Below are 24,400 nucleotides of genomic sequence, written 5' to 3'. Positions count from 1 at the left end.
GCGGTTGTAAAATGGTGATTTTTCTGATCTCTATTCCTAGAGACAGCATCTGGTATCTTCTGTGGAGAAAGGCTTTCACTCCTCTTCTTCTCTATTATTTACTTTAAAAAATAGCGCTGTGGACTTGCGGATTGCCATTTCTGTTGGATGTGTTAGCATTCATTGTTTTTGATGCTCATATCGTTCCATATTTGGCCAATGGGAGCCCCTGCAAGCTGACTCCTGTGTCCTTTTGACAGACCCTCATTAATCTTTGAGCATTTCCTTGCTTGTTGGCACAAATATGTGTTCTTGGATTATCTTGTATTTTCCCACCCTAGCCCTGGAATCAGTCATTTCTTCAAGGAACTCTGGTTCCTTTTAATGGGGAAAGGTATTTAAAAACCAAGACCTGAGCACTCAGGGTGCTCATTGCTACTGAGATGCCTTTTCTTTTAGACTGTGTCTGTAAGCAGAGCTAGGAAACAAAATGACTTCATAGTGATATCCATACTTCTAATTCAACATCACAGGGTTCTTTTTTCCTTTCTCCATTCTGAATTTTATGTCCATTCTCCTGCATTGAGGAATGGGGTTCCTAACAGTATCAGTTGGGAACATGAGCATCTTTGCTCGATCCTACAATATAAGCAGAATGATTCCAGAATTACTACATTAAGCACCACTACCAACAAGAAACTTCCAAATCACTTTCGATATTTTTTGCTATGATTTTTTTTTTGAGGAAGATTAGCCCTGAGCTAACTACTGCCAATCCTCCTCTTTTTGCTGAGGAAGACTGGCCCTGAGCTAATATCCATGCCCATCTTCCTCTACTTTATATGTGGGACGCCTACCACAGCATGGCATTTGCCAAGTGATGCCACGTCCGCACCTGGGATGCGAACCGGTGAACCCCGGGCCGCAGAGAAGCACAACGTGCGAACTTAACTGCTGTGCCACCGGGCCAGCCCCTATGATTATTTTTATCCTTGGACTATATTTCACTACAGGTTTAAAATCAAAGTGCTATGTTTAAAATTTGTAAGAGTTAATTCTATTTTTTTCCAGGGTGACTATGTTACAATTTAATATACAGGTTCACTTGCGTATGTTGGTTTCAATTTTAGGGTTTGCTTTTTTTCATCCTTTAAAGTTTAAGATTATTTTAAAAATGTATAGCAGCCAATATTTTGAGAACACAGAAATTCTTAGGTGCTAGGAATACAGTTGTGAACAAAACAAAAATTCCCTCCCTGCATACATTCTAGAGGTGAAGATGATGATAAATAAAGAAATAAATATGGTGCTATATAGTCAGGCAGTGATAAGTGTCATGAAAAAGATTAAGCAGACTGAGGGTTGAAGAGCGATGGAGGTGCTATTTTGGATAAGATTGTTGGAGAAAACCTCTCCAATAAGGAGACAATTGAGCAGAGCCCTGAGTGATGCAGGGGAGCAATGGCTGCAGTATCTAGGAGAAGAGCTTTCCCAGAAGAAAGAACAACAAATGCTAAGACTGAGGTGGGGACAGGCTTGGTGTGTTCAAGGAAAAGCACGGAGCCACTGTAGAAGGAGCTGAGATGGGAGTGGCAGGCAGATCATGTAGGGCCCCATTACCTGTGGCAGAGAGGTTGGACTTCAATACAGAATGAAAAGTACAGTTAGGGAAGTAGCTCTAAAGACAACTAGCACAAGGAGAGTGCAAATAGCTATTTCCTAATATGAGATCCTCGGGAAAGGCCAAACGGAGGAGGTGACAAGCTGGATTTTGAAGGATGAACAGGAGTGTATTTAGTTAAGACTTTTGCTTCCAAGTGACCGAAACCATATTCAAAGCAGCATAGGTAAAACAGGGGATCTATTATTGGTATCAGGCATGGCTGGATCTGGGAGCTCAAACATTGTCATCAGGATTTTGTCTCTCATTCTCTCTCCATTCACTTGGCTTTCAGTTCACTGGTTTCTTTCTCAGGTAAGTTGTTTTCACCAGTGCCCTTGTCCCTCCACCCCACTCCAAAGCTCTAGTATAGCCTACCAGCTCAGCTTCTCTTTCCCAGTAATTCCACTCTTATTCCTGAATCTCACAGGATCCATTTGGATCTCATGCCCGTTCTAGAACTGATAACTGGGGGTAGAGGGATGGAGTATACAGATTGGCCAGAAGGGTACTGGAAGTCCACCCCAATGCCCTGGGAGTAGGGAGATCATAGTGGGGCCCTCACCTTCGGTACCACAAGGCCTGAAAGTTAGAGATGAGTAGACCATTCTCCAGAGGAAGATCTGAGTGATGATACCAGAGGGAGGGCTGGAAGGATGCTGAGCAAGCAGAAACCACCGATGTCACTCTACAGGAGTCAAAGCCAAAAACAGTCTCAGTTTTTCCAAGAAAATGGCAAGTTAATGGAACTAGGATCTTGCTTCTCTTGCGCCTACTTTCTTCTCTTCCTAAGCTGTTTGGAAAGGACATTCTGATTACTTAACATATTACACTGAAGTCTTATTTTAAGCCAATTATTCAGTCAGAATTACTTAAGATCTCTCGCAATAGTTCCCTGCTATTGCTTGCCTTTTAACCCATTTCAGAGGCAGGTTGGGGCCGGGAGGGAAGTGACCCTCCTGTCATCTTGGGAGCAACTCTGGAAAATGTCCAGTCCCCACGTCCAACAGAAGAATGATCTGCTGAGCGTGTAATTCCTTGTCTTGCAAATAATGTGGCGATGTTCTTAACCATAATGCTGAACTTTCTGCAAAGCTGCCAAATTCCAGATGACAGTTTTAGCTTGTGTATTTCATATCTGCCTGGTGGTTTCATGCATGTAATTTCCGATGTGTGTAGGAAAGGACAATTTTCTTTTTACATTCTTTGCTGCCAGGATGAGGGCTTTTAAGGAAACCCGTGCCTTCCAAGTGATGCAGGAAGATGAGAACGAGGGGAGGCAGCACCTAGGCAGTGGCCGAGCAGCATTGTCTTCATAAACTACACAGGATACATAAATCTGGGGGCACATCTCTTTCTGGAAGGGAGGACACTAAATAATGACGCCTTGATGGGTTATTATTATTAGAATATTCTGTTTCTCCGGTCTGTTTTATTCCATCTGGTTTGTCTTCTATTTGGAGGTCAGAAGGCAGAATGGAGAAGCAGAAGGAGTTCTGAATTAATGATCAGGAGACCTGAGATTCATGGCTGGCTTTGCTTGTCTCTGGATGGTTCCAAACAAGTTCTTTGACCTCTGCTTTTTATCTTACAGTCAAAGGAGTTGGTTTCTAAATTAGATCACTTCCAGAGATATTTTGCTTTGTTAGACGTTCAGCTGTAGTTACCTAGAGGTACTCTGAAGCGTCTGTATACAATTGCAGTTTTCACATCATACCAACCCACCCTCCCTCTCTCCACCACCAAAAAAAAAAAAAAAGTTGAAATAGATTTTTCAAGAAAAGGAAATCTTTTATATTCTGAACTCTTAATTGTCTCACACTCTTAGGGAGGCCGAACAAATAGTGTCACTCAATTTGTAGAATTGTCCTTGGAAAAAAAATGTGTGAACTCTGAAAAGCTTTTCTGCTTTTCGGTGCAAATGTACTGGACCTAAATTTCCTTCACATTTGTGTGCTATGAATCAGGGTGGCCGGATGCTCAAAGGGTCTGGAGCAGCTGTTCAGCCCCCTGACTTTGGTGTAAGGGAGTCTGGAAATCATAACAGTACCAACTACATAGGGTTGTTTTGAGCATTTAATTAGATAATCCTCCTTAAATATTTAGTAGAGTGACTAGCTGTGATGAGTACCCAACATATGATGACTATTATTACCATTCATGTTGAAAAGCTGGATTAATATATTACGGATCCAAAGCATATGGCCTAATGCATGTAGACAGGGCTGAGATGTTTAAAAAGCTGGGCTCACTTGTTTTTGGGATGTGACGTTGTCTTCTCTCTTATTTTGAAATTTTTAAAAGAAGTGGTTTGCATCGTCTGAAAGATGATGGTAGAGCTTAGAAATTGATGTTAGAAGTTTTAGATAGTAGCAAAATGTGTTGGGACCTATCCCAGCCTCCTTGCTGTGGCCACGGGGACCACAGCGAGGCCACCGCCAGGCACAGCGTGGGCCTGCAGTCGGCGCCACAGAGAAGGAAGACCCGCTTTGCTCCCTTCCCTTCTTCTCTCCATGTCTGCCCAGAACGCCAACTGGAATTAATTTTCTCTAAAGAGAGACAAATGTGTCTGTAAATCACCCTCCTCGAGGCTTGAAAAAAATCTACTTCAAAAAGAGAAACAAGCTGCGTTTAATTCACATAATTAACTTTCTTTATAAGTGTTATCCTTTCTGAGCCAGTAACTATTAGTGAGATTGCTCTTATTCTTGAGGTACAGACACACTTCAGAATCCTCTGAAGTGTATGTGGGCTGAGCTGGAAGTTAAAGTCAAACAGCCCTCACTGGAAGGCAGGGAAGGGCTGGGAGGCGGGGACTGCCCATTGTTCTCTGAGCACGTGGCTTTGTGTCCACCCCCGGGAAAGATTGAGTGCTTACGGCTGGTTGTGGCAATGGATGGGAGCTCTCCCCAAATGGCGGGGCATGTGGTTAAAACCGGGCATCTCTTCTTGATCACCAGGAAGAGGCCTACTCTCCTGAGGAGCAGTTTTGCAACTACGGTTAATTTGAGGGGTAAATAAAGGCAAACGTTTGAAGCTACTTAAAAATTAGTGAGCTTCAGAGGATGCTTTATCTTCCTCTGCGTGAGCAAAGTCCTGCTGGGATCACGGAGTCTGACAACCTTTATTGAAGTCATCGTGGTCCACTGGGTTCGGGTAGCAGGCTCCCGGTAGGCAAGAGCTGTGTTTGTTTAATTTGTTTCATACGGTACGAAGCACAGCATTTAATGAATGTTATAGAGTGGCTTCATGCAAGGCTGTTGCTAGATAAAATTAGAATATTGATGCTATTCCTCCCCAGCTTCTTTTCATTTCCCTCTCATGGCCCTTCTCTCCCTGCACTGCATGCCTGGGGACCCTCCTTTCTACTCCCTTATTTTCCAGGGCCATCCAGTGACTTACCTCTCACCTTCAGCCTTCCTTTCCTTGGCTATGTTGTGCTCAGGTCCTATTTCTCCATGCTTCCTCCATCCCCATCATGATTGTTCTGTTTCTCTCCCCCATTCTGATTTCTTATCAGCTCACTGTCCATTAGAAAAGATCTGATAAATTAAATTTACTCTCAAAATACTTGTATTTGAATAGAGGACAGAGCCTAAGCCATAGAAAGGTACTTGTAAAAGGGAATTTCAAGCACTGGCATACAAGTAGAGGGATGACATCTAACATGGGGTGGAGAGCCGTTTTAACAGGAGGCCTATACTCATTTTCTGTAGGCCTCCATCATTATCCTATTGGCCAGGCTTGTGATCATTGAACTTGGTAGCTAGAAGGGCACCTTCAAGAGTATCTAGTTTGCTTGTTTTATTTGTAGATCTTATCTGAGAATATTTATTGAGAGTGGATCAGAAGACAGGCATGATGCTGAGCACTGTTTCATGCATTGCCTGTTTAATCCTCACAGCCGCCTTGTGAAGCTGGCACTATCATCATCCCCATTTTACAGCTGAGGTGACTGAGGCTTAGAGAAGTTAAGGATGCCTTACCAAGGTCACCCAGCCAGGATTGGAACCTAAGCAGCCGGACTCCAGAGCCCAAAGACTCTAGTCAAGGAACTGGCTAAGGATTGTAATCCCACTTGTGCAGATGCTTCTGGAGCCTGGGAGCTCCCTCCTTGAAGCCGCACAGTCTCCGAGTCCTGTCTCTTCCCTCAGAACAGATCCACTGGCTGTAGAAGGGAGTCAAACATCCCTTCCGTATCTTCTGCAGAATCTCTAAGGGTTATCAACTTTATACAAACAGAAAAGAAGTTCCCTAGCTTCTTGGATGTTTCTGTCTTTCTGACCAAGGCTTAGTTTTAAGCATAAAGACTTGGCTTTGATCATGAAGTTTTATAGAGTCAATGGAAGTTTCAAGTGATATAAGGCTTGAAGTCGTTGGAATGCAATTACTTCTCAAAGCTTGGAACTTGCTGAATTTTATTAGATAACATTCGAGCTGCTTTAACTCTTGAGCACTTGACAAATGTCTATTTTCAGCTGTGTCCATCTGACTTGCCAATATTTTCCTTTAGAATTGGAAATGGATTTGTGACTATTTAATGAGTGTAATATTAGAAAAATCAAGGTTTAAGCTGCAACCTGAAGAACTGAATGGGGACATGTGGAAATGTTTGCAAATTGGGCCTCAGGCTTTTGGATAGCCTTTCTAAGTCAAATCAACACATATTTACTGGTTCTTTAGTTGCCTGAAAAAGAATGTGAGTAAATCAGAAGTCATTTTAAGCTTTGTCTGAGTGAACTACTGTGCTGGACCAAGGGGCATGGCGACACAAATAGTACCTAATGAGAGGAGACGTCTAGTGTGGGGACAGGAAATGCTAGGTTAAATCTATTATGTAGCTTCAACCTTCTGAATTCTATCTACAGTGAGCAAAGGAAGGACTCAGTTTATTGACTGTGGCCCAGTATGTTCATAGTCTTTATTTAAAAGTCAAATTAACTGTAGTCTCTTTAAACAAAAGGGTTTATTCATCTGGTTGAGTCACCTGGCTTCAAGCTGGGTTTCTCCAAAATTGGCGCTGAGGTCAAAGAGTTGGGGGAGGAGGGTGCATCTTTTTCACCTGTGCTTGTCACTGATGGAGTTGTTTTTTTTTTAAGAAGCATCTTCTCCATATGAAACAAGAATATATCATTTGGAGGCAGAACATACTTTTGCATAAATTTATGTGACTGGAAGTTGGCTGCAGATCAAAATGTTTTTCCTCATATGTCTATTCCTGTAGATTCTGCTTTTGTTTAAAGCTCATATTCAAGAGAAATAGATGTTTAGATAAAGTCATATTCTCGTTAGAAGCCATTTTTATTTTAATTGCAGCAGTGTGGTCTTGAAATCAGATGACGCATGGTCTAGAAATGTCTAGGAGGTTGTAGAGATTACCACAACAATGAAGTTCAAGCTTTCCTCATTCATTCATTTTCTGAACTGGCCGTTTTAAGGCGACACCTCTTCTCTCCTCAGAGAGAATAATGGTGCCAAGTGAAGTGAGATTCTACCCAGAGGCTGGATGAAGTCAGGGTCGCCCTAGCTTAATCCTGTCCTCTTGGTGGCTGTATCCTGTGTTACTCCATTAAACTTAGGCTTTTCACTGATTTTTGTGGTTTTCAGTGTGTCTAAAAAACTCTCTTCAAGGCATATCCCCTTATTCCCTCTGATCGTCCCCATAAATGGGGGTGGCTCCACCATCGTCTGTGCTTGGGGACAGTTAGAGGACACAGCACTGTTTTGACTCTCTCCAGAAGGACAACCCACCACGGTTCCCTCTGGGGACATGGAGGAGTTCTCACAGCCCCAGAGTGAATTCTTCAAAGAGACATTAACTCCAGCTGGAGTGGCCAGGGGAGTGGGGGCGGAGCAGGGAACAGGGCACAGAATGACCCTGACCCTCCTCTACATACCGTTGCTGAGGTTGATGACTCCCCCTTTTCCACTTGTCAGGCAGAGGTTAGGAACCAGGGCCTGTGGATAGTGACATTTTGTGCCCAGGTTGGGGTGTATCTCATTTCAAAGGCCATTGCTCATTATCACTATCAGGTTATTATCACTATCTGATATTATCATTATCAGGTTCTGCACATTTTACCATAAAATGTAAACCTAGAAGCAAGGCAGAGAATGAATATAACTGCATCTTTCTTCCTTTTTTTTTTCCCCTACTAAACTTGAGTAGGAAATGTAGATGACTGAGAGTACCTTAAACAATAGTAACTGCTAACATATGGGAAATTTCTGTAAGAGGACACTGTTTCCATTATAGTATTATTCTCTGACACGATTTCTTTTCTTCTGGAAGAGCTGATTGAAGCTTAATTTTAGACATGAAATCTTTTTTCCTCCCTTAAAAGTAACCGTGTGACAGGGGTACAGTAAGTCTGCTGTGAATGTTGTTGAAACATGTAAGAAGGGAGAGATTCAGATGGAATACACAATTACAAGTTTAAGTCCAATTTCATTGTGCTTTTACACATCTGGATAATTAACCAAGCATTACATTCTCTCTAGGCTATTTTTACAAGTACAATATGCTCCTAACGTGATTTCCATCAGGCTGTTCCAAATATCATTTAAGAACCCAGAAAGGTTGCAGACCAAGATTCAAAACCACTATTCAGCTGAGATGTCGAGACCCGTTTCTCTCATCTGGGAAATAAAAGATTGAGAGCCGAATTCTGAGATCCTTATGATGTAAGAGGAGAGCTGGAGGTTTATTGCTTCGTTAAGCTCCAGCACATACAGGCATATACAAATGCATCCTAATATCTCTGGCCCTTCTTGTCAGAGCTGAGCCCAGAATATGGTCACCATGAGAAAAATGAGCCATACAAGAACAGTGCTAGAAATTGCAAGCTCAGACCTTCTTTAAATATTAGAAAGGAATAATAAGGGCTGACTAAGGTCCTGATGTGTTGATCGTTACCCTAGTTTGAATTTTTGTGTTGGGTTAAATATGTTTATCTGGCTGAGTTCCTCAGTTGAAGGTCACTGCTGAATTCTAAATAATATGTGTTCCCATAGTTCCTGGCCGCGCTTTTCCTCTTTCCTTTTATAATCGCTTTGATGCTGTTCCGAGCTTTTGTGAGGCCAGGGTCTGATCCGATGGTAGAAGGTTGGTGTTAATTCACAGACTTTGGGAGCTTCACTGGCCAGCTGCTGCCCACATTGGTGAACACCAGCAAGAGATCAGAGAAACCACAGGGCTGATAGTTGTGGTGGTTGTTGCTTTCGTCGTTGTTACAGGCAGAACTCAGAACAAAAGAAGCAAGAGTTCATAAAATTATAGGATCACAAGGATAAGTCCTAAGGCGCCATGTAGTCCATTTCTGATCCATCAGGCAACCACACCTAAATTCTCCCCCCCGAGATATGGGGTTCTATTCTATTTAAAACACATCCAGAAAAGGGGAAACTGGGTAAAATAAAACACACTTGACTTATTGTCTGGTTATCTTTTAAAGTGCTTGTGCTGATCAGAGAATTGTTAGATTGAGAAATAGATGATGCAGGAAGAATAAACAAGCCTGATCTTGAGGAAAAAAAAAAAAGAAATATGTCTCAACAAAGAGAGCGAAAATAATTGAAATTTCATCATAATGTCTCAGTGTCTGTTTTCCATAAAATAATCCTATAATTGTCTACTGTGTGACAGTCTGAGTCATTCAACCAGTGGAATGATTAATGAAAACGGCAGTGAAGGATTTGTCACACTGACACAGGGCAAGGAAGTATATGATAGTCATTAGAAAGCAAACGATGAGGTCAACAGCATCATTGTTAGGTTAGCAGATGTGGACTGGACAGTGAGGAATCTGTTTTGGATGTGGTTACAGAACTACCCATCTCACTGGCTTGTTTTCCCAAAGTGGTCAGCTTAGCAAATATGTAGTGGAGAAACCTAAGGTTGGGCCCCGGCTTGGGGGACCAGAGACCCATAGTCTGTTCCAGGACTATTGACTGAAATGTGATTTGATATGAGAAATGGGAGGTGTGGAGGCAGCCAAGCCTGGATAGAATTCTAGCTAGGCACATGTTTGAAATGCACAGACCCTTATTTTCATCATTTTTAAAATATAGGAAGATAGTGTTAACCTTAAATTGACCCAAATTAAAGTAGGTGAAATAGCCCATTGTTAGTAGATGCTCAGAAATTGAGTGGCTGTTCTTTCTAAATTTTCTGCCTGGATATATCCCAGATACACGTGATGGTCACAAAGTGCATCCCTTCCGTATCAGAAAGAGTCAAGAGAGGTGTTTTATTGCCAGATCTTATAACAAGACAATTTGAGTGATAACATCACTGAAAGATACACTTTTTAGCATTTGTACTAATTTCCAACAGAGAAAAAAATGTTTAGAAGTAATGTCAGATAAGTCACTCATTTATCAAATATGTTTTTATGTGCCTACTATGTGCTGGGCAGTGTACACATTGTGGGAATAATAATCCATGAAATGGTAAACTTTGCCTTACCTCATTTGAGTCAAGTTTTCCATAATGTATTTTCAAAAGAAATTATGAAATTTACAAATAGAAGCTTTGTGGTTTATTCTTCGTGTCTCTCAAGTATCTACCATAATGCCTTTGACAGAAGAGTTGTCCAATAAACCATCATTGAATGAAGACTATACAGCACGTCTTTACCAGTTAAATGATTACTTAAGGGGATTTGCTTTTTTGGGTCGTCTTACAGAAATTTTTTTTGATAAATATTCACTTATTGCCCCTAACAAAAGAATGTAGCGTGGTTATGCAACAAACCAGATTTCAGATGCATAAACACATATTTATAGTAACACAAAGAAGCTAAAATGTGCTCATGAGTGTGAACAGATAAATTGCTTTGATTCAATACTTTGCCTGAATAATTATTATTGTACAAGAAGGCTGTATCAGTGAGGAGATCTGTCTAAATTATGTAAATTACATCCTTTTATCATGACTTGGAAGGAGTTTAGGTTTTGGAGTAGGTTAGACCAGATTTAATTCCAACTCTACCACTTAACCTCTCTGAGCCTCCACGTCCTCATATTGAAATGGGAATAATGATATCTCCAGCATATGATTGTGGTGTGGAATAAGTGAGAGCTCCTGGGGCCGGGGGTCCCAGTCTTTGATTTACAGACCCCTAGAGAGCCTTAGAAGTATTGTGAAGGGTCTGCAGTCTCATATGTACCCACACAATGCCTCTAGTCTGTTTTGAACACATATGCATTGCTGTTTTTCAAACACATGTAGGTTAATTCAAGATTCATTCATTTAGCAGCTGTTTATTGAGCACTAACAAATAAATAGCATCAGGCATATTCTGATAAACACAACAGACAGATATCCCTGTGTTCGTGGATTTTCTGTTCTAGTGTGGGTGGGAGAATAACAATAAACAAGATAAATAAGTAAAAGTTTGTTGGAGAGTGATTAAGATTCAGATGAAAAAGGAGAGAAGGGAAATATAAAACGTCAAAAAAGAGGTATTAAAATTTTAGGTAGAGTGGCCAGGGAAGACCTCACTTAAGGAAGTGAGGGAGTTAACTATATGGATATGCAGGGGAAGAGCCTTTCCAGCTGGTGAGAACAGCTAATGCAAAGGCACTGGTGGAAGGAACGGTACGGATCACAGCTGTGACTATGGTCCGAGTGGGGCTGCAGAAGAATGAGTGAGAGGATAGTAGGGGGTAATGTCAGTGAAGCGACCAGACCATGTCAACCCTTACGCCTCAAAAAACGCACTTTGCTTTCCCTCTGAGGGAGATGGCAAGTCATTAGAGGGTTTGAGCAGAGGAATGGCATGATCTGATTTATGTTTTAACAGACCACTGTCTTGAAAATAGACTGGATGAGGGTAAGGACAAAGCAGGGGGCTACTGTCATAATTCAGGCAAGAGATGATGGTGACCTGGTGCAAGGTGACCAAGTAGGGGTGCGAGAAGACACTAGATTATGGACAGATTGTGATAGAATAGGTAGAGTTGACCAGATTCACTGGTGGCCTTTTGTGGGGTGTGAGAGAGAGAGAGAAAGAATAACACCAAGGTTTTTGACCTAAGTAGTTAGAACAGAGTTAATGTTAATCGAAAGGGAGGCTGCAAGGAAGGCTTAGGGACTGGAGCTTCATGTTGAGCACATGAAGTTCATGTCAGACAATATTAGACAATATTAATGCAATAGACAACACTTACAATTATTACAGTAATTACAATTAGACAATATTAATACAAGTGGAGGTGTCAGGAAGGCAACTTTTTAATGGAAAAAGCACAAAACTATTTTTTAAATATTACTGAACCAATAGTAGCTTTTTTCAGTATAATCTAAAAGCAGAATTATTGTCATGTTTGTGTCCACAAAACATTTTGAAATTGAAAAAAGAATCTCGTAGTGGAAAAGGGCAGAAACAGAGATAAGTTCAAGTGACAACTTTAGACAATTATTTCCCTTTTCCTCTCCTTTTAATACATGTTTATTTCAAATTTTGTATCATTATACATGATTTTGAAATCTTAATTTTGACCTTCAGGTTTTTTAAATAAAACTTTTAATGGAAATTTCTGGTAAGAAAAGCGCTATGGGGGGCAGAATTATGTTCACTGGTCCATGTTATTTTACTCTGGAAGGAATTTAGAATGTTCACTTATTTATTACATGTTCACTTATTTTTTCTGTGTACCTCACCTGTGACTTGTGTGTCACTTGGTGCTATTTGGGATGACAAAAGAAGTGAGAGACAGAGCTCTTTGCTATTGTGGAATTTACAGCATGAGGTTAAGAAATGCATAGTGTGTCTCATGTGGAAATGTTAATGTTTTACTGTTCTTTTAATTAATTTAAACACAATTTTACTAGCATCAATTTTTGGTGGCTCATCTTAACATCTACCCTTCTCAGTCTTATGCAGGGAAATATGTGCCAGCCATCGCACACTATATCCACATGCTCAACCCACTGGTGACGACGAAGATCAACCTGAAAGGAATCGCTATTGGAGATGCGTATTCTGATCCTGAATCTGTAGGTGGCCCCTTTTTCCGCTCCATTTTGTTCCTTAAGGAGATTAAATCCCCTTTAATCAAATGGAGGCTCCTCTTACCTTAGAGACCTAACTTGATAAACAGAAATACTCAGTTGACTTTCTAATGATTTAAATCTTTTAATTTTTTTTTTAAAGTTTTTATTTTTTCCTTTTTCTCCCCAAAGCCCCCTGGTACATAGTTGTATATTCTTCATTGTGGGTCCTTCTAGTTGTGGCATGTGGGACGCTGCCTCAGTGTGGCTTGATGAGCAGTGCCATGTCAGCGCCCAGGATTCAAACCGACGAAACACTGGGCCGCCTGCAGCGGAGCGCGCGAACTTAACCACTCGGCCACAGGGCCAGCCCCTAAATCTTTTGATTTTTACCAAATATTTTAAGGTGTCAACTTACTATGTTAGTCTAGGTTAGCTGTGACCACGAGCGTTGGGGGGGGTGTGTGTGCACATGTTGTGGTGTGTTTGTGTTTTGTGTATGTGTGTGTTGTGTGTATGTTTGCTGTATGTGTGTGTTTGTGTATTGTGTGTGGATGTTTGTGTGTGGTGTGTGTGTGCAGTATGTGTTGTGTGGTATGCGATGTGTATGGATTCTGTGTTTTGTGTATATGTGTGTTGTGTGTTTGTGTGTGCATATTTGTACATGTTGTGTGTGTGTGTTGTGTGTATATTTGTATGTGTTTGTGTGGTATGTGGTGAGTGTGAGTGTGTGTGCATGTGTCTTGCTTGGCTAATTCTAGTGCGAGATTGACAAATTACAAAGGGTTATTTCACCAAGTAAATGGGCTCCGCTAACTTCTCTCTTTCTCTCCCTGTGGCATTTGTGTTTGTTTCTTTTCTCCTCAGATCATAGGGGGCTATGCAGCATTCCTGTACCAAATTGGCTTGTTGGATGAGAAGCAGAGAAAGTACTTCCAGAAGCAGACCGATGAGTGCGTGAAATTCATCAAGCAGGAGAAGTGGTCTCAAGCCTTTGAAGTGAGTTCTGGGGCCTGCGCTGCCCTGGAGCAATGAGAACCATCTGAGGAGGGTCCTAGGAGCTCGATGGTGCTCAGGCTCTTTGTTGTTGTTCGAGAAGGTGTATCTGTTATGCTGTCCAAGAGCAGGAGGCGAGACGAGTGGCTCATAATGAAGAAAAGACCTGTCCGGGTTTTTTTGAATTTACTTTGGCTATATTTTAAACCTGAGATCACCTCAGGGTGTTTATCTAACTGTAGTCTTTCATTAACTATTTTGATTTCTTTCAATGCTGTGTAGGCCCTAAAGGCACACCCTATCGTAAGGAAATCAGAAGAAAGGCACCCTAGAAAGTGGATGCATATGCTTCAACATATGCTCTAAACCCTTCCAAAGGGTAATATCCACACACAGGGTTTCAGCTGGAGAAGTGACCACAGTGTATAACAAATGTCACATGCTCCTCTATGTCAGGAACAAAGACTATTAAATGTAGTAATTTAAAACTTCTACAAAGAGCCATTGGTCTTTGTAAATATCATCACATTGCTCCCCTAAAACTGAATTTGAGAATTGAGTAATACGGTTGTATTCTTCATCTTTGGTTTTTTTTTTCGGTTATTTAAAATTTAAAATGTAAGACTATACTAAATATTACGATACAGGAGGCTGGGTGGTTTTCTGGTTTTGCTGTTTGTTTTGCCAGTGCAGACAAAGATCACGTGTAAACAATCTTCCTTAGGGGGTTTTTGCCACCATTACCATAGAGCCACCATGTTTGACACATTACTAAATGAGGCAAGGATTGAATTTTGAGGCCTTTAATCTTTTTGTTATTGGAAGCACATCCTATAACAATTACCTAATGGCGTTATTGTTATTAAGGCTGAGGACTAATATTAAAAGTCTTCTAGGCACTGCAGGTCAGTATGTTCAGATCAAAGCAGGAGACATACAAGCTAGGGAGAAGGAGGGTGACATAAAGTTATGCTCCCTTTTACAAGTAGCGTGCCAGGGCACTACCTGAAGCCCCTCAAGACAGAGACTGCCCTTGTGATGAATTCTGAGAGCAGCAAGCTGTGCAACTGGAGCGAGCTCAGGAAGTCCCCAGCCATTCTGCAAGATGCTAACAGTCTCCCCTTCCCTGTGTCAGGACATCTGACATGGCTGCAAAGTGTGGATTCAGAATTTCTTGTGTGATTATAAATGCAAAGGAAGAGGGATCTTATCAGGGACATGTAAGGCCATTCTTCAACTTGCAATGACAGTATTTTCAAGACTGGTTTTTGGGCTCTCCTGTGGTAGGCAGAAAGGGTGAAAACTAAACGTTTAGAATTTAGAATTAATACCAAATTTTACATTGCATGAGAGCAATCTGCAAATGAGACATTTGATGTCTTTTTGAAGAAGCATATGGAATTAAGCAGTGTCAAGAGCAAGAAGATTTGGTAGGCCCAAAAGGAAAAAAAAACAACATAAGGATGTCTGTGGAGCATGATGCAGCCACATAAGCACCCATAGGATTAGTGAAACTTGAAAAATTCAGCTATTTTCTGTATTCAGAGATACAAGGAGATGGCCCATGAGGCCCAAACCATCACAAAACGAAAGAAGAAGCAAACACCAAAAAAACACCAAAAAACCCTTGATGGTATGGAGTGTCTCTGTGACCATTGGTCCAATATCTTGAGTAACGAATGAAAACATAAAGACCTTTACTTTTTCAAGGGAAATAGATAAAATGATACCTAAGAAAGTAAGTAAGTAGTGGTAAAATGTGTTTGAACGGATGCAGTAGAAGACTCCATGAAATCTTGAAACCCAAGAGAATCCAAATGTCAAAATCTCAAGCTTAAATAATAAAGCCTGTTTGATGTTCTGATCCCCTAAAATGACTTAGTTAATCAAAGAGGAGTAACTCAGAGCTAGTGGGAACTTTATCGATCATCTTCTCTCCTTACACAAGTGCACACGTGCACATTTCACTGATGAGGATGCTGAGCCTGTAGGGTTGTCATCAATTGCCAAAAGCCACATAATAGATTGTGGCAGGCCTAGGGCTGGAAATGTTCCCCCTGATTTGCACCCAGTGGCAATTTTCAGGCATTCTATAAAAATCCTGGGACATCGTAGAGATTCTGCAAGATGCACAATGGCCAGTCTCTGGTCCTGTGTTGTCTCCTATCCTTGACAATGTTCTGGATCATAGAGTTCTCTTTGTGAAATAAGTTTTGACCAGAAACTAGATTTCACAGGTCTTGACTGCCCACCTTATTTGTTTGACAGCAAATCATTTTTGACTCTTCCTGAAATCAAATCCATTCTCTTTCCATTGGTGTTGAAGATAATTTCTAAAGGTGAATTCCAGAATTGCTGTATACATCCGGGACCATTGCTGGCCTACAGTGTCCCCTCTGGATGGACAAATTAGAAAAAGACATCTCTTCTGGGCTGACATAGTCCTGTGGGTTCAGGATTGGGAAGCAGATGCCGCCATTTGTGAAGATAAAAAGTGGCCATTTCTCCAAACTTATCCAGGTTGGCAAGCAGAACTGGGGCTGGTTCTCTGCCCCTTCTCCCCTCTCAACCAGGCATGTCCATGTAGCGCACAATCTGCAAGCCAGCTGCAGTGGCCCTGAGCAACCACAGCATTGCTAAGGCATAATTCTTACCCACCCTACCCTCATGTTCCACCGTGATGATCCTTTTAATACTTGGTCCCTAACCCCATGGCAAGAGTAACTTGGATAAGTTAAGTTGCTTCATGTTTGAAACAGAAAACTAATTTAATAAGATAATGAAACCTTGTGTTAAACCAAAAAGCGTGGCCAGAAAGAATTGAAGACCGGGAGACACTGCAGTCTGACTGTTGGGGCGCCAGGACTTGCCCCAACCTGAGCATGTAGGCTGCAGAGTCATCGCCTGAGTTTGAATCTCACCTCTGACATTGTTAGTGAGGTGTCCTTGACAGGTGGCTTAACCTCTATGTGCCTCAGTTTCCTCATATGTAAAATTAGGATACTAATATCTTACCTTGTAAGGAACCTAAATTCATACTTGGTAGTTTTGAAAATGTGCTGAGTTCATTTCACAAGAGCCCGTTACAACTCAGTGTCCTCATCCGAACTCCCCAATGTTCTCAATCTCTTCTATGGCTGTTCCTTTTATCTTCTTGCTCTACCCAAAATCTGCTTCTCCTCTGATGATGCTACTTCCCTTGCAGCCCTCTCAATTTGGGGCTGTTTTCCCTCTTACCTACTTTGTAGCACTTGGTTTATAGGTAGAGTGAGTGTCCTCCTTGCTCCTCATTGCTGTTCCAGATCATGTTCCCTGCCTCCTAAAGCATTGAGCTTTGAATCTCATGTCCTCACATGGTACCACCCACCCCTGCTTGTTGTAGTTGTCTACCAACCCCTTGCTTACTCCTCATTCTCTGAATATTTTAGCTTCTGTCTCACTGTCACTCTCTCCGGCATCACTCTTTTTTTTTAATTTTTGTTTTTATAGCAGTAACATTGGATTATAACATTATATAACTTTCAGATGTACATCATAATGTATTTCGAATTCTGTGTAGATTACATCATGTTCGCCACCCAAAGACTAATCACAATCCATCACCACACATGTGTGCCTAATTCCTCCTTTCTCCCTCCTCCGTCCCCCCTTCCCCTCTGTTCCTATGTGTTTGTTTGTTGTCGTTTTTATCTTCTACTTATGAGTGAGATCATATGGTATTTTACTTTCTCCTTCTGACTTATTTCACTCAGCATAATTCCCTTAAGTTTCATCCATGTTGTCACAAATGGCTGGATTTCATCCTTTCTTATGGCTGAGTAGTATTCCATTGTGTATATACACCACATCTTTATCCATTCGTCCCTTGATGGGCACCTAGGGTACTTCCAAGTCTTGGCTATTGTGAATAAGGCTGCAGTGAACATAGGGGTGCATGTATCATTATGCATTTGTGTTTTCAAGTTCTTTGGATAAATATCCAGCAGTGGAATAGCTGGATCATATTGTAGATCTATTCTTAATTTTCTGAGGAAACTCCATACTGTTTTCCATAGTGGCTGCACCAGTTTGCACTGCCACCAGCAGTGTATGAGAGTTCCCTTCTCTCCACAGCCTCTCCAACACCTCTTGTTTCCTGTCTTGTTAATTATAGCCATTTTGACCAGAGTGAATTGATACCTCACTGTAGTTTTGATTTGCATTTCCCTGATAGTTAATGATGTTGAACATGTTTTCATGTACCTGTTGGCCATCTGTATATCTTCTTTGGCGAAATCTCTGTTCAGATCTTTTGCCCATTTTTTAACTGGGTTGTTCGTTTTTTTGTTGTTGAGACGTATGAGTTCTTTGTATATTTTGGATATTAACCCCTTATCCAATATATGGTTTGCAAGTATCTTCTCCCAATTGTTAGGTTGTCTTTTCATTTTGTTGATTGTTTCCTCTGCTGTGCAGAATCTGGCATTGCTCTTGTCATTATTTCTGGTGATTGCAGTATCCACAGTGAAGATCCTTTTAATATTTGGTCCCTCAGTGCCTTAGTCTCCTCCCTTTCAGTGATTTTGTTCTCCTTTTTACCTTAGCGGCTCATTCTCATTACAGCAACAACAACAAAAAGCCAACAATCGCTCCGCAATCTCAGATTCAAACATCTTCCTCCAACTGCCACCTCCCAGTTCACTTCTGCAAATATACCAACTCAAACAACAATCCTGCAACCCCATTGCCTTTCAGTCCATTGGTCCTACAATGTCTTTATGATCCCTAACCCCCTCAAGTCTTAATTTCTCTAATTACCCACCTTAAATCCAAGGCCAGTCGTTTGCATACATTCCCAACCTTTGTCCCCTTCGTACTTCCTCCATCTCCTTTGGCCAAACTACAGTCCTGGCTAAATGCCCTTCTCTACCACTCCGTGCCTGCCTCCATACCGCTGACCACGACTAGAGAAAAGCACACAGCTGTGCTGACGGCTCTTACCCTCAGCTGATGAAAGTTAGAAGTCCGAGGATAACTTCCACCAGCTCCCAGCACCTGCATGTATGTCGTATCCTCTGTCCTCTCTCCTCATACTGTGGGTGAGTGATCAAGGATCCATGTTATGGCAGCCTTTCCCTCCGAGGCTCACTCCTGTAGTCAGGGCCTCTGAGCTCGCTGTTCCCTCTGCCTGGAATGTTTTCTCCCTAGAGGTCCGCATGCCTCACTTCCTCCCTTCTCACAGGTCTTTACTCAAATGCTACCTTCTAAGTGAGACCTCTGTCTCCTACTCTGTGCAGTGTCCCGTACACTCACGCACACACACATGCCCACACGCACCCATGACACATCCTACTCCCCTTCTCCTCTTTAGTTTTTCCCTTAGCACTTATCACCTCTAACATACTGCTCATGTTACCTGTTAATGCTTGTTTACTGTCCCTCTCGAGAAGATAAGCTCCCCAAGGGAGGACTTCTGGTCCGTCTTGTTCACTGCTGTTTCCCCAATTCCTAGGACAATGTCTAGCCCAGAGGAGATGTGCAATAAATGGTTGTTGAATGAAACAATGCAGGAGTGAAAAAGTTATTGAATAGATGAAATGACAGATGCCTGTGTATTTTTACCCACCCTGATGTTTTCTTTCCTTCTTTCTCCCTTCTCTCCCCACCTAGGTACTGGATAAACTACTAGACGGTGACGTAACAACTGAGCCTTCTTACTTCAGGAATGTTACAGGATGTTCTAATTACTATAACTTTTTACAGTGCACGGTACTAAGAACATTTCAAAAACCATAATAGCATTTGCTTAAAACTTTTGGCAAAACCAAACTTCCTCCAATTTGGGAAATATTATAGCTGACTCTGTACTAGACAAATATGTCCAAACTGTGTTGCATTCTTTGGTCTACCGATCTGTAGGATTTTTTCCCCGTCAATGTTATATACATGCTAATCTGACTGTTGAGAATGTGTGATATTCTGGATAACTCAAAACACTCTCTGATTAACACAGTTTCCCCTGAACAGAGCTTGTATACAGAAGTGGGGCCAGGCTTGCAGTTCTGGGTGTCAGGTCCCAGAGCTCCTAGCCTGCAGTGAGTTTCTTGAAAATGCCCACATTATTTGTTCTGTTCTTAAGACAGCTTGGGTAATCAAAAGCACCAAAGCCTTTATGAAAATATTTGCTTTGTCTTACTTTTAACTTAAGATGTCTTGTACATTTAATATGGCCCTCACTTCAAGCCCTCTGGAATATTTCTCAAAGTATTCAAGTAGTTCCTTCCATAAAAGTAGGCCAAGGGTGACGTCTTTTGTGTAAATTAATCAAATAAGACAAAAGGAACCCAAGGAGGCATTTGGATTTGTATAATCTTTGTCTAGTGTATATGAGAATGCATTCTGTTTTTAAAATTGCCTTATTTATGAACTAATTTGTAAATAAAATATAAAGCTAATTTCAATGGAATTTGCCAGCCCTGTGGTTTTGGATTTAGATACTACCAAGATAAAACATATGGTAGGCAAGAGAGAAACAAAATGTGTGATTACATTTTTTTCTTTACAAAGTAATGTATTCGCAGTTAGCAAAAATTGTTGATGATGCACAAAATTGTTGACTGCAAACTCTGGCAGTTTTTTTTACTCTTTTGTAACTTTTTTAAAACTGAATTTGCTCCTTTTTTTTCTTTTAGTATAATGAATATTGCAAACACTTTTATGCAATTTTTTAAAATAAGGCTCAAGGACACCTTGTTTTTGTTTTTGTTTCGTTTTTGGTGAGGAAGATTGGCCCTGAACTAACATCTTTGCCAATCTTCCTTATTTTGATTGAGGAATATTGTCATTGAGCTAACATATGTGGCAGTATTCCTCTACTTTGTATGTGGGACACCACCACAGCATAGCTTGATGAGCAGCACATAGGTCCACACCCAGGATCTGAAATAGTGAGCCCTGGGCTGCCAAAGTGGAGTGTGCAACTCAACCACTATGCCGCCAGGCCAGCCCCAAAGGACACCTTTTTTTTGGTCTTATGTCCTTCATAAAGTATCATCTGTTTTAACACTTAATGTGTTTTCCCCCTTAGATTATGGTCACCTGATTATTTCATGAGTGTAGTTTTAATAAACAACAGAACATGGAAAAGAATCCTCAGCTTTTAAACCACCACGCCACCTGCCCCGGCCCTTTTGTGGTCCATGTGGGCTTCTTTCCATAGAGCCTCTGACAAGGAGCAAATTGATTTTGATAATCTCACCTCTTCCGTTTTCCCTACTTTTGTCTCAAATGAGCTTGTTAATTGGAGTCACAGATTGCAAAATACTAATTTTCAAATAGGAAAATTCAGCATTTACAAATGGGATATTGGCTCCAAGAGGGTCAGATCATCCAGATTTGTTGTTGGTAAAGTTTAAATTTCCTCAAAACCCTCAAGTTAAAATTTTCAGAGCGGAGACAATAGTCACGTCACATCTTGTTCACTGTGGTATGTTAGGAGAATTTTGACGTTTTCTACAGTGTGCTATCCCGCCACCCAGCCACGTGCCTCTAATATCTTTCTGTCGCTGTCTTCTGCCAGGAACCTGAGGACCAGAGTTACTACGGGAAGTTTTTGTCCCTCCCAGAAGTGAGACAAGCCATCCATGTGGGAAACCGGACTTTTCATGATGGATCCACAGTTGAAAAGTACTTGCGAGAAGACACTGTAAAGTCGGTTAAGCCGTGGTTAACTGAAATCATGAATAATTACAAGGTGAGAGAGTTACTTCAATTACTGTCTATTTCAGGAACTTTTCAGATTACCCAGAGCAGACGGGACTTTCTTTTATTTGTAATTTGACTCCTGCCATTTTTTACTTTTGTAGTATTTTACAAATCTAAGTAACAACCCCTTCATTGATTTCTTTGAATTAAAAGTTTTCTTTTTTTCCTTCTAATTAAGTCATTTTTGCCCCTGATAGTTCCTTAAAATAAAATTCTCTTTGGCACATGCCATCTCTCATCATTTCTTGAGAAAAGAAGTATAGCAGAGCCGAGACGATGACTGGCCTTGTGTAAGCCAATTTTCCCTTATTGTTTGCTTTATAATATTAATCCCAGTGAAGTCAGGGATAAATGAAATCAACTGGTTATTCCAAAAATGGATTTTGCCTATTAATTGTATTCATTCATGTTACTCACCCAGTTTTTTCAGTATCTGCTTTAAACCAAACACTGCTAGGCTGACAGGTTGAAAGGATGGGTGAGAAAGGGTCTCTGTTTTGAGGTGTGTAAAGTCAAGCACCATGTTGTCTGATGGAGATGCCCTGCCCGCTTTGCTGCTGGAGGTATCAAGGGAAAGTGAAATCGTGGAAAGGAAGCCCTGGAGTGACAGTTCAGGCAAAGGAGACATGGACCCTAGAACTCTCACCGTGAGGGCAGGACACCAAGAGCAAGTGACAGAGGGAAAAGTCAGCCTGTGCGTGCCTTTCCCACTACTCTTCTTCTCGCCTCTTTCTCTGATCCTCCAGGGCTCTTATCATCTGTCCTAGGCTTGGTCAGTGGGACAACTGCAGGATAAGTGTGCTAATGAGAGAGGAGACCGCCACCTGAGGTCATCCACTTCCTCTCTCTATCCTGGCAGAGGCCAGAGTCATGTTTGGGCAAAAACAGGGCAGCCTGTGGTCAACACACCTTTGTATGAATTTTAAAGAGGCGACTTCTCCTCAAGATGCTTTATTTCCATTTGTCAAAAAATTGTCCTAATATACCACTTTTATTTGAATCAGAGTTTTTACTGCCATTTTCTACCATGAGGAATGTACATTTCTACAACATCTGTGTTAGAAAGAGTGTCCCTTGGCATGGTTCAGAGTACAACCTTCAGTACTGGCTAGGGAGTCCCTGGCCAAATGCATCCTTACTAGATTGTGTTTCAGAATATACCAGACCTAGAAGGCCCATTTTCTGGTCCTGCCTCTAGTATAGAGTTTGACCCCTAGACATACAACCTTTATTGAAAAGAATCTAAGGTCAATGGCATGCAGAGTCTACAAACCCATTATAAACCTGCAGAACCTGATGAAGTACTTTCCAGGAAAGAAAGAGTCTTAACTAGATGAGGTCACAATTTCAGTGCTCCTTGTCTTTGTCTGTCGGAGAAATGTAGTTCTTAACGTCTGCCTGCTTAGAACCTTCTCTGAGCACCTTGATAAAGCACTGCTGGTTTCTCTGAGCTCTCAGATCGTGTTGTCTCTACTGTTGTGCTCACACTAGCACACCGTACTGCCATCATGGGCTGTCAGTTCTAGCACCAGCCTGGGGCACATGTCAATAACGAATGAATGAAAGAGTGAATGAATGAAAAATGAGTTCTGTAAATTAGTGCGGTATCAAAAAATGTCTAATAAACTTGTCCATAGTCCATTAGATATTTATTATCCACAAATTTGTTAAACCAAGTAGAGCTTAGCACATGTGTTTTCAAGACGTAAACAATGTGCTATAATATAATGTTAAGGAATGCAAAGTGGGTTTTTTGGTGGAGAGGAGAGGAGGAAGTTCCCACGTACATTTTTGTGTGCTTTTGGGAGATAAATTTTCTCACTGTATAAATTTAATTAGAATATGATTCTTTTCTCAACCAAGTGAGGATAGGGTGGGATATACAGCTCACCTGATGATATAAACTCTCCTGATATTGGCTAATCGCCATAGAGCATCCACTTAATTGATAAAGAAGAATATGTTGATGAAAGATGATCGTGCATTTTGATATTTCAACATGATGGGATACTTGATGTTTCCCATGTGTCCTAAACCTACCAATATGAATTCCAATCAATAAATAATAAGAATATTTTCTAAACTTTTAAACTCTGCATCACTTGTCAGAAAAAAGAGAATAGATTAGTGGTGCAGATAAACCAAGTTTCCATAAAGAAAGAGAACTAAGTGTGCAGTCAGTCTGAGTGCAGAGCAAAAAGTGGCTGCTACGAAAACAGACTTCAGATTCATCGCTACAGCTGGCATAGCCCACAGGGCCACGATTATCTTTGGCTTGTCTGTTAATGGTGGTGAACCTCAATGTATATGCAGTGGAATCAGAATAATCTAGTTGGCTTAAAACGTTAGTGCTCTCAAAGTTATATTTATGTAAGACTCAGTGCTAACTTGTCATAGAAAATAGTTCACGTTTCTATCCATAGGAACATGGAAGTCTTTTTCCTAGATTCATTTTAGCCAATGTGGAGCATCTCTGATGGGCTGAGGAAGACCTTTGTCAGTTTCTGGGAACTAATAGAACTCCTGTGGTGCATCAGTTTCCATGTGGACTGCATGAAAACATAACCCTTTTCTTGTAGTGACCTGTAGGGTATGTGTACTCAAAGGCACTCTCTTTTCAGTAATTTCAGATATTTGGGTGGTAAATTGAAACATTGTATTAGCAGTTTCCAAAATAAGTAGAATAAGAAGTAATCCCCTGGGCTATTGGAATTTTACGTGAGTAAATCAGATCACAATATTATCAAGATTTTTAGGAGTCAGCTTGGGTCATAGAGCATGGTGGTTATGAGCGTGGATTCTCAGGTTAGACATTTTGAGTTTGAATTCTGGTTCCATCATTGCCTGGCTGTGTTCCTTTGGGGGAAGATACTTAACTGCTGTGTGCTTCAGCTTCCTCATCTGTGAAATGGGAATAATAACAGTACTTATAGGCGAGTTCTTGTGAGGTTTAAATAGAGTATGTATGTAAAACACTTAGAACAGTGACCGGGATCTAGAAAGCGCTTGAAAATATAAGCTATTAC

The 24,400-nt window shown here is 41.1% G+C and overlaps 1 protein-coding gene across 1 annotated transcript in view; it reads left to right on the top strand.

Moving 5' to 3' along the window:
• The window catches only part of CPVL (carboxypeptidase vitellogenic like), a 136,751-nt gene that overhangs the window by 51,944 nt on the left and 60,407 nt on the right, over window positions 1-24,400 (top strand). The window contains exons 8-11 of the mRNA XM_001500152.5: window positions 12,519-12,641; window positions 13,503-13,634; window positions 19,281-19,379; window positions 21,190-21,363. Coding sequence (XP_001500202.2) covers window positions 12,519-12,641; window positions 13,503-13,634; window positions 19,281-19,379; window positions 21,190-21,363 — 528 coding nt within the window. The remainder of the gene's footprint in view (window positions 1-12,518; window positions 12,642-13,502; window positions 13,635-19,280; window positions 19,380-21,189; window positions 21,364-24,400) is intronic.

This window comes from Equus caballus, chromosome 4, assembly GCF_041296265.1.
Source record: "Equus caballus isolate H_3958 breed thoroughbred chromosome 4, TB-T2T, whole genome shotgun sequence".
Classification (NCBI taxonomy): domain Eukaryota; kingdom Metazoa; phylum Chordata; class Mammalia; order Perissodactyla; family Equidae; genus Equus; species Equus caballus.
This window is presented reverse-complemented; position numbering and strand designations above follow the sequence as displayed.